The 10,717-nt window shown below is 42.9% G+C and overlaps 1 protein-coding gene across 1 annotated transcript; it reads left to right on the forward strand.

Moving 5' to 3' along the window:
• Nucleotides 1-303: 303 nt before the first annotated feature.
• On the forward strand, nt 304-10,265 carry T265_02329 (hypothetical protein; the record flags this gene model as incomplete). Its single annotated transcript, XM_009166543.1, has 2 exons — nt 304-632; nt 8,875-10,265. The coding sequence occupies 2 exons, from the start codon at nt 428-430 to the stop codon at nt 10,149-10,151; spliced, it is 1,482 nt and encodes a 493-aa protein (XP_009164807.1).
• Between the last annotated feature and the right edge of the window lie 452 nt (nt 10,266-10,717).

Here is a 10,717-nt window from a genome sequence, read left to right on the forward strand (position 1 = left end):
AAAAATATCAATCTTTAAAATCTTGGTACAAAGTTCCGTGACGCATTCACCATGATGCAGACGGTTGGGCCGCCTGAGGGATTGGTAAACGGGATCTAAGGTATACAGGTAAAATTTCCATTGGCCGGATATTAGACGGGCATAGCGGACCAGTTACAAAACCTAGTGAAAATTGCCAGTGATGCTTGCACACAAAAGCCCATCTTATTGGCGGACATCCACGAAATCCAAAGAGCCAATCAATAAGCAGTGAGTGAAACAAGGGGATCAGAGACTGAAAGTTATATTGGAATGGTGAGGCAGGCAAAGGTGAAGCATCGACCTTTCATTCGAATTTGCCTGTTTTAATGTGACGTTGACACGTGTAGTAAACACGACATCCGGAACGACAGACAGAGAGGACGAAAAGAGAAAGGTGGATTATTGAATGGATCCCCCATTGCGGTTGGAATATATTGCTTTGTGTCTTATCCCGCTGGGGACGATTTGGGGGAATATTTGTGTGTGTTTGGCGGTTTATCTGGAACGACGATTAAGACATCGGTTTAACCTGTTCCTCGTTTCACTGGCAATTAGTGATCTGCTGTGCGCAATATTGGTCATGCCTGTCTCAGCATGGCACATGATAGCAAGTGAGTTTACACGACCGATTATAGTTTGGGTACAACTAACCATTTGGCATCAGATAAATAAGAACTTGCATCAGGATTTTCCAAGAAAACTATAAATATTGCACAAACTAAAATATGATGCGGCTTTTGTACAGCACATTCAGTTGGAGGATACCACAAACCAGAGATATAGCAGAGTTTCCCATGAAAACCAAATTGATATGCAAAAGAGAATTTTGTCAAAACCTGTCCAATTTAGCGTTAACTGGTTGCGGAAATTCAAGGGGAGATACGACCAGATCTCAGTCAAACGAGCTAGGTGTAACCGAGATAGGATTTTACCTGGCGGAACGTTCTCACCATAATAGTATCTGTCTCCCGCATAACATGTGAAACGATTCTGATAGCCCCTCCGTGCGCGTTACAAGTACCCAGCTTACCACCAAACATCGCATACTAGAGGCGGAATGAATAACTAGCAATCAAGCCAATTCGCAACAGAACTTAATGTAAAATCAGCAATCCAAAATACATGTGGGCCGTACGCCACAATCTACGCTGAAGAATACCTAATAGAGTAAAAACAATAAAGCAGCGAAACGGAATTAAGAACAAAATATAAGTGGAAGACTGTGAACAAACAACACAACTACTAAGATTAAAGTTTGTTAGGTTTTATCATTGTCCTCTGGAATGGCTTAAAAAGTACAACAACTGTTATGTCAAATGAATCACCTCTCGAAGGCTGGGACGGTGGCTACATGGAACTCCAATAAAACTCTCATTCATGATGACTTTCAACCAAACTTGCATCACCAAATTTGTCTCTACATTCAGTTGAGTCTATATTTAAGACATCGAAGGAAAATTTCCTCTGTGAGTAGCATGGTAGCAGTGATAGAAATCCACCGAAAACCCATTAACTAGTTTCGTCAAACAGAGATCACAGGCACCCGAAAACTTATTCAATAACATTTTTAACGGAGAGCAACTAGTACACAGTTCGAGCAGCACCGACCGTCTGCAAACTGTGACCATGTTTACACGGTCGTCGAGTCCCTCGTTTACCGTGCTGCTTAAGAGAATGTACGGTGTCAAAACACGGGAGGCTCCCAAAGTGCACTCCAGAATGATGGAGGAATGACTTAGGAAAGCAACACCAACAGATAAGCACAGAGCCGTAGAGTGTAACCAGGATGGTGCCGGCTCTAAGCTAAAAAACACCTAGCTTTTACGAAGCCGTAACTACACACATCAGAAAAATGGTATCTGCTCACACGTTTCCTATCTAGGGCGAACTACCCTAACATGTTGAAAACTCAGCGTTCAACTAATGACTGGATAGCCGGCGATAAATAGACGCGCTTATTATGATAAGATTTCAACGAAAGAACTTAGCACAGTCGGCTGTACGGAAGCGCTGTCTTATTCCAATGAAAAAAGTCTGGAGGGCAGTGAAACAGCGCTTAGCTGGAAGACCACACTTACTCTCTATCTAGTTGATTACACTCCCGATGGAACGCACAAAACACCAAGATGCTGCTTCACACGGTTGTTAATAGGGGTTCGATACACGTAGGACTGTAAAGCGTGGCATGAATTCTTCAGCACCTAAGACCTGGACTGTGACCAAAGGAATCCTGTAGTGAGCAATCCCAACCTTCAATTACTGGGTAATAATTTTCCAAAAGCAATGTACATCCAGTTCAAAGTATTTAAGTCAACTATGGAGAGGTTAAATAAATCGGAAAGAACCTCATTGATTATTGTTAGGGCGGAAAATACATCAAACGACGGTAAGAAAGTAGTTAGTTGGGCGCGTGTAGTTAAAGCACACTCGAAATTATATGCAGCAGTCCAAACTCGACAGACAACTAAGATATCCAGAAATAGTTAACACAGATTACTACATGACGAGTGACTGTAAACAAAATCAACCGTTACCAACAGTGGACGGATATAAGGAGAAAATTCCAAACCACTGCACAGCATAAGGGGATACAAGAATTTCAGATTTCAGGTAACAAAAATGTGTATACCGTGGCTAACCATTATATCGGAAGTTGTAAACTGCTTCGGAAGGACCGCATAGTCCCGTAGAGAAAAGAGAATGAACCGATTAACACAGTGAGAAACATGCACTACGAAAATGCAACAAAGAGACCACATAGGTGATGGAATCGCATCAGCACGAGGAAAACCGAATCTACTGAATCGAAGCGGTCTGCTGCTGCTGCCAGTACATTCAACTTTTACCCAAGTTGATTGACATTTGAATGGAAGCGTAATACTGAAAAGTCAGAACACCGAGACAGGCAAGACTGGAGCACAGGAGTGTGATTACGACCGCAAGAATAGCAGATCAGTTTCGACCAAGGGAAGAACGGATCGCGCACAGATCAATAAGCCTGGGATGGCCATTAAATCTCAGTCAGCAGTTATCCTAGTTCACAAATGATGGGGTATGAAAATGATAGATTTGACAGTCAAGCCGGATTCCTCTGAAAAAAGTGGACCAGCCGTCTGGTGTGGAATGGGGATTAACCAAGACACACCAGACAGACACTGGGGATTCAAAATGAGAGCAAAAAAACTTAAACAGAATGATTCAAAAGGAGATGGTTATCCGATGGCTATCCAATCTGACTGGATGTAAGATGGATGTAAGATGTAACATGAAAAAGGGTTGTGCATTAAGGAGTTAGAACTACGGTGTAGTTCACACACACTCGAAATTCCGTAGCTTTCGCCGTTTTGCTAACACAAGAGGAAATTTTGAATTTTTCACTATGGAGTCCTTTTTCGGGCATAAAAACCCTGCAAAGTGAATCTGAAGATGACAGTCAAAAATTCACTGCGCAAGTTTCCGCAGCGCAGTAACGCCTAAGGAACATCCCTACGAGGCCAACTACATGTCCAACCCATAGTGGCATTTTATACAACCAATAACTAATGAATTACATGAAAACTAAATAAGTTGGAAATACGATACACATACTGAAAAGTTTCTAGAGACCTGTTACCAACCATAGAAGAGTCATTCAATCAGGGGGCTGAGGAAGAATTCTGAACTTGACAACGTGTCTACCAATGTGTTATAATAGTGTTAGCTTGGGTGAATTCATCAGTCGTTGGCCCGGGGGCTGTTGACCTGATCACCGAGCCAGGCAAAATGACTTTTAGATGTTTTGCTATTATTCCAGGAGGCATAATCAGCGCGACCACTGGACAGCGCATTGACGAAATCTTCACGAAGGTGACAAGACGTCTGCAAGTCAATTGCCAAGTTCAGATAACAAATCAACAGCTTCGTGATCAACTAACAGACAGCGTTCAGACCTAAAATGAGTGTGGGTTACACGGTTCAAATCCAGCCCAAAGCAGAAGGCTACTCAGGTGTAGTGGAAAGCATAGTAAGTGGAACAAAGCAAGCATAAAGTGGACTGTCTGCGCCTCAGCAAATCTTGGAGACAAAGCAGGATCACAAAAACAATGGTTGGTAGTGGAAACAAATCACTGGATCCAAAAGCAGGGTAAAACTGGAGATTTGCAGTAAGAATGGGAAGTTCGGCAAAGGACAACAGAATTGTGAGGGTTTTGTAATTGTCCTGTAGGTGATCGCAGCTAATTCAAGTGTTCATGAACCAGGACACCGGGAAGCAAAACTTACACAGTTATGTAGTGGGGCGTTACCATGTTAATGCCCTACTAGGAAGCCTCCATTTAAGAAGCATTCCGAAGTTACTTAATTGCTTTTGGTCCCTCACTGGTTTACGTTGTGAATACAGCCATGCCTCGTTGTGGAAGAACCTCTGCCAAATAAACACTTCTGTGAGTCTATTTTTTGGCAGCAGGACTTCCTTGTGCTGTTAAAATCCTCCACTAATGGAGCAGAAAACATTTCACCACGAAGTACTAGTTCGACACAGAAAAAAGCTACCTTAAAAACATGAAAGTGACACTTCCACCTCATTTCACGCGCTATATAAAGCAAAACGAACATCCATAATAGACGGCAAACAAGTAGTCCATAGTTTGTAGACGAAGGTTGAGCTGTTTATCCTCTTCGAAAGGTCGAAAAAATGTGCACCTTAGCAAAGCAAGAAGAATCCAAATAAATACGCTGTTAGGCACTGTCAAGTTTGGTGTGGAGATGAGGAGGAAGACACAAGGAAGCAATCGAATGAGGACTCGATTGTCGAAAGTAGGTTCGTGCAAACTTTTCTCCGGAACTAAGGGAACAGATCTATCGACCGCTTGTCCAAATTGAAGTATCCACGTGAAATCTTCAATTTCATGGTATTTTTTCTCAAAACACCAACAAAGTAAATTTAGTTAATGGTCGTTTCGATCGTAGAACTATACGGCGGTTAGAGCAAAAGGTATCCCCATGGCCTTTGTGATTCCAACATTGTTTTGGGTTATAAGCTTAAAGTAAGCAACAGTATGACGTAATGAACAATATGAGTGCAACCAAAAGGTGTGTAGTAAGGTATCGAAAATCCGGAACTTGACAAACAAAGTGACATTGGTCTAATACTGAGTATCAGTTGTACGGTCAAAAACCAGCACAGACGGATTACTGGAATGGACCGAAGAGCTCAAAGTTCTTCGGGCAAAGTAAACAGGGCTGTGACCATCAAACTTGTGTCTGGAGTGTTCGCAAATACTGCTTTATTATCGTTCACAATGGAGATAAACTAAGTTAGCAAAAACTGTGATCGGAGGTAAAAGAAATTTACTGGATAAATTAAAGTATAGTGTCGCAAGAACACTGCGGATACGGAACATATGGACGTTACTATTCTGACTAAAGTGAGCACTAACAACGGGAAGCATGGGCTCACATAAAAAAGTAGCTGGGATATTTGTAGACGCATTCGAAAACTGTTTAACTTGTGCTAGCGGCATAGTTGACATACGGACAGTTTAGAAACAGAAAATAATTAGGAGGTAAGATGATCTGGTGATCTATTTCCAGCGCAACGTATAGACCTGAAACCAAGAAAACAGGTTAGCCGGCTTTTAGATGCATCTAGATTGCAGACTGTATGCCCCGATCAACTGGTTCCTAGCCTATTTCGCTGTCCACATCTAAGACAAACCCAACTACGGAGAGGAAAAAATGGGCAAACAGTGATACGGATATAAACAGTTGCCTTACTAACTGACTTCCTATAGTATGGAACAATAAAACAGTCAAATCGTCAGGGGTGTAACTGTAACGCAACCCAAGGAAGCACGGGAGCTCAGACATTAGAAGGCAGTCCAAACCTTGAGATTGGAATAAAGGCGTCCCAGTAACTCATTCCCGTCTGAACCACTGAGCTGTCTGGAGCCCAATTGACAGTAGTTCCGAGTTTCAATGTACTACTTCACCCGGATACCGGATGTTAAATTAACAATGATTGGTGAGTAATGTATGCAATCTGCCGTATGAAGCAGAATTATGTAGTATTCACAGGTGTGCTGTGCTTGCCTATGGGAACCTATTCATGTATGTGGAGTAGTGGTCTTGATATGAGAACATGGGATCCAGCACCAGCACCACTGGACATGGATACCAGGGTGACAAGTGGTTCGGTTTAGGTCAAAGAACCAACGTAAAAGACTCAAGCTAACCACGAACTGGGTGAGGATACATGGCTTTTACGGGAATTCACACATACAGGCTTCTTTGAAAGTTCTTCATAGTTGAATTTAGAGGATTAATTAACCAGACTTTGAGACGAAACTTGCGTCTATAAAAGGTGTGTACAATCCAGGTGAAACACCGCAGTCCTCAGTGTTTTCCTCGATGCTGTTTCCATTTCATCTGTCTAATAGTTGGAGACTTGTGGAGACAAATGAAATGTTAACAAACCACTGTCTTTGTCTTCGGACTGTCCCCTCCAAATTAAAGGACTGCAGTCAGACGTAGAATGCGCTACGTGCACACACGTGCTTGACAACGGTTGCCAGTGTTTTGGTAAGGAAAATCTGGTCACCAAACATCGTTTGGAACAGGAGTGAGACTTGAACGAAATTTTACCGTATAAACAACAGTAGTTGACCCACATTTCACATTGAATTGGCTATCTCCCTAGGAAAACTAATCAATGGTTTACAAAACAGTCAGCTTCGAATTGAATAAGATGAGCGAAAACTGATGAAAATGTTAAATGAGTGGTTTGTTGGACGAAGTATGTAAAGTGGCATGACAGTACTATTTAACTGCTCGTTTTCTTAAGGGATGGAAAACAAGGCAATCGAGTGGTATTTCTCGGGAAACGAAAAGTGCACCAGCTTTCTTCCGGTTACCATCTACCACATCCAGAAGAGAATCACGAGCTACATCAGTACCCTTAATTCCAACGCCCCTGTCGACGCAAACCGCTAACGACAAGGTAAAAACTTGCAACTGTAAGAGGAAATGGTACTGGCTGCGTAAATCTTAACTAAAGCCTTCACAAGGGAGATTCTCACGTCCCGAACTTAGTTCTGTTACGAACTTGTATTAATAGTGGATTCGGCGCAAAAAAATCACCCCAGAGTGCAAACTATTTACATCCATCACAGTAACCTTTTCAGTGTTTAGTCTGATTCCTCCGAAACCCACAATCGGAGGGCGCGTTAAGCCATTAGGAAAACGGTCCAGCGAAAAGATGAAATATATGTATGTCGGCGCCTGCTTGCACTGGACACCGGGTGTTTGCTGTATGCACAGTTTACTTCCGCGTCCCAGTAAACAAACATGTACAAATACAATGATGAAAGTATGTAACTGAGTGAACACAGTTATTATGTCGCTTGTGCTGACCAGTAGAAAAGTGTCACCCGGAACAGCGATGCTGCCTTCTCTCAAGTCCGTATCGTCGATAACCTGTCATCCATTGTACGAATTAATCCAGTGTCGAGATCTACCGTTAGCTTATACCTTCAGCACTTTCGTTATCCGAAAGTGCATTTTATGAAGTGTACGGTGTTGGACTAAATTCTCATTGGTCACACAACAAAATTACAAGATGATCCATGTTCTTCACCATTACTCCACTTCTAGTTAGTGGAAATGAGTAGCTGTTGGTCAGTAAGTGTTAAGTCCAGCCAGAAATCAGACCAATAATTTCCAATTATGTACCAAGAAGTGAAAAATTCGTGCAATAGACCTATAAATCATTCCCACGAAGATGATTTATTCCGGCTAGTTCGATTCAGAACCCTCATAACGCGATTCGATACACTTTTGATGAATATGTGAAAAACGACCTGATTGGGGCTTTCCCATTAGGGTTTCAGAGTGCTCAAAAATTCCGTTTCAAGGTCGTAGACATTTTCACCTTTGCACATGTTATGTTGGTACACACAACGGGATCGGCTGGAACTAAGAAACAGAAGTATGGCATCTTCACTAGACGAGATAGGAGGGTGTCGACCGCTTTGGGAAACGGGAATCTCTCTAGTCTAGTCACGGCAACGACTGATAATTTTTGTTATCTCGAGATGGAAATGTGTGAATCCTAGTCTCGCTGACCTTTCAGTAATGCTGATTCGCCCATGTTGAAGGTTGAAAAAATCACATTAGCACTTCCCGATTGAAGCTGATTTCTCAGTACAGGTATAATGGGAAAATTAGAATTGCCATTGATTGCCACGATTAAACAGGAGGGTGTGTTATCCGAATAGAAGACATTGATTTCTATATCTTGTAGCATTAGGAACTACCTTCTGTTGGGTTCCACGAATCCTCAGGACTGGTCACCTTGTAGTCTTAATCTGCACGATCGGAGTCCCACGGATTATATGAACACAGAACGTGTGTTTAAAAAAAACAAAGCTGCTAGCCACCAAAGGACGGCGAAGAAGAGAGGGTCAAAATATTATCCACACTTGCCAAAAGCGAACTACAGGGATTAGGGGGCGGAACAGCCAAACCAAAAACGTCGCTCAACAAAACAACATCCTGGGACTGGTCTATGAATTTGCACACCTAAGAACATGATAAACGAGATTCAGTCGGCTTCCTGGTGAGCCTCCCATCAAAACCGAATTGGTACGCAGATAAGTATATGACTCGAATCGTCGTGGGTCATATGTAAGCTGTACAGCCTTAGAATTCGCCAATGTAAGCGGCGTCCACCAATATTTTCGCCTCACGATCCATGGTGAATAGTCTGAGGATAGAAATACAGGCTTTTGCAGAGGAAGCTGTAGCATTGTGTTGCTCTACAGATAAGTTTCTACTTGAATATGATAAACACACGAGATCTTCCGTCTTCCTTTGCAGCACGCCCTCAAAACCGAATCCTGTGCCTGGTTTCGTACAGTATGGACATATTTTTTACTGCGACGACCATCATCCATTTGTGCAGCATTTCTCTCGACCGGTACCTTGCACTACGCAGGCCGTTTGGACGAAATCGAGCAGTGCCAAAGATATTTCAAAGCTTGGTTTTCCGGATATTCATGTCCTGGTTTGTGCCGTTCTCAATAGCCGGTCCCCTATTTGTCTTTGCATTGAAATGGGAACGCGGCGACGAGGAGTTTATTGTCACAATGACACCAGAATCGGCGAATATAACCACCAGTAAGTCCTACAAAGGATGTGGACCAAACGACAAGAGTTTTGTACTCACAGCCATTGGAGTAACCTTTGTGCTACCGCTCATTATCATGACAGCAACCTATGTGCTCACTGTGAAAATGCTCCGGCGTCATATGGCACAAGTAAAGGCGATCCAACTGTATGCGACCAGACCACGTCCGGTATCGACTAGCTCGGTATTATGGTTGAGAAGGGACAACTCATTCAGGCCGACTGAGATAAACCGATCAACCAAAGCGTGGTTTCGACAAGCCGATCAACAATCCACTATTCCGAAAACCACGAAATACATGCCAGCCTCAGATTCTGGATGTGATGAGAAGACGGTGAAAACGTGCAGCTTATCAGACCCCTTGTCCTATCATAATAGACCGGCCGAAAATCCACCCAGACGTATTCCGATAGGTGTCGAAAACCCATCTACGCAGGATGAAGCTTCACTTAGTGGGAATCGAGTGTGCGGTAAAGATCCATCAGACAAGTCAAATGACCAACAGAGTTATGTAAAAGCATCGGAAACGCTATTTCTCACATCTACCGCAAAAAATGACCATGACATAAGTGGCTTAGAACTGTCTTCTAACCACGAGCTAGGACTACCCTCACAAGGACGTAGAACAGATATTTCATCGGCACAAACAACTACAGCCATCGACCGTATTCATAGCGGCAAACGTGCAGTCCGAGTTATAGCTGTACTGTTCGGATTGTTTGTGACATGCTACACACCATTTTTCATTGTTTATACCATCAGTGTTGTGTGTCCTCAGTGCCGAAGTTGGGCTGAGCCTGCCATACCACACCTCGAGTGGCTCGGATATCTCAACTCTATGCTTAACCCGGTGGTCTACCATTCTTTCAACTCCACATTTCGTCGAACGTTTCGTCGCATATTCCAGTGCGCCTGTAGGACACCACATGAGCACCATGCAATCTGGAGAAGCCGCGTCAGAGTGTAGTATCATGAAGGTCCCATCCCTACGCCTACCTCCCCGGACAGCCTGATGCTGAGCGGAGGATGGTAAAGAGTTATTATTATGCTACTCTGTTATTTTAGTGATATCTGATTTGTCCATAATGCAAGCAAAACAAACTCATGCTAATCGAAACTTGCTTTCTTCATCTGTCAACGAAGCCTGTGATCTCATGAGAAGCTCTTGAATCATGCAGGCCAGGGGCTAGTGAAACGGTCGTTACTAGTCTGAATTGAATCAGGAACGTAGCTAACATCCTAAAACTCACAAACTGGAGGATTATGCAACCGATGGAGAGCAGCGCAGTAAAACGATCCCAAATGCAGAAGTAAAAGTGTAGTATATTTTATCCACGAACCGTTTAACAATTTACTGCAATGTAGCTTTTCGTAAAGGTATGCAGTAACTTTCGAAGAAAAGAAAGACAGTACGTAAAGCAAAAAAATCCCTGGAATGTAAAAAAAAGACACTGAATATGCTACTATGGCCACCTCATCGGAACCAATCACCGGATACAAACGACAGTAGTTGCAAATTTGGTAACAACCTAA

This window comes from Opisthorchis viverrini (assembly GCF_000715545.1).
Source record: "Opisthorchis viverrini unplaced genomic scaffold opera_v5_28, whole genome shotgun sequence".
Lineage (NCBI taxonomy): Eukaryota > Metazoa > Platyhelminthes > Trematoda > Opisthorchiida > Opisthorchiidae > Opisthorchis > Opisthorchis viverrini.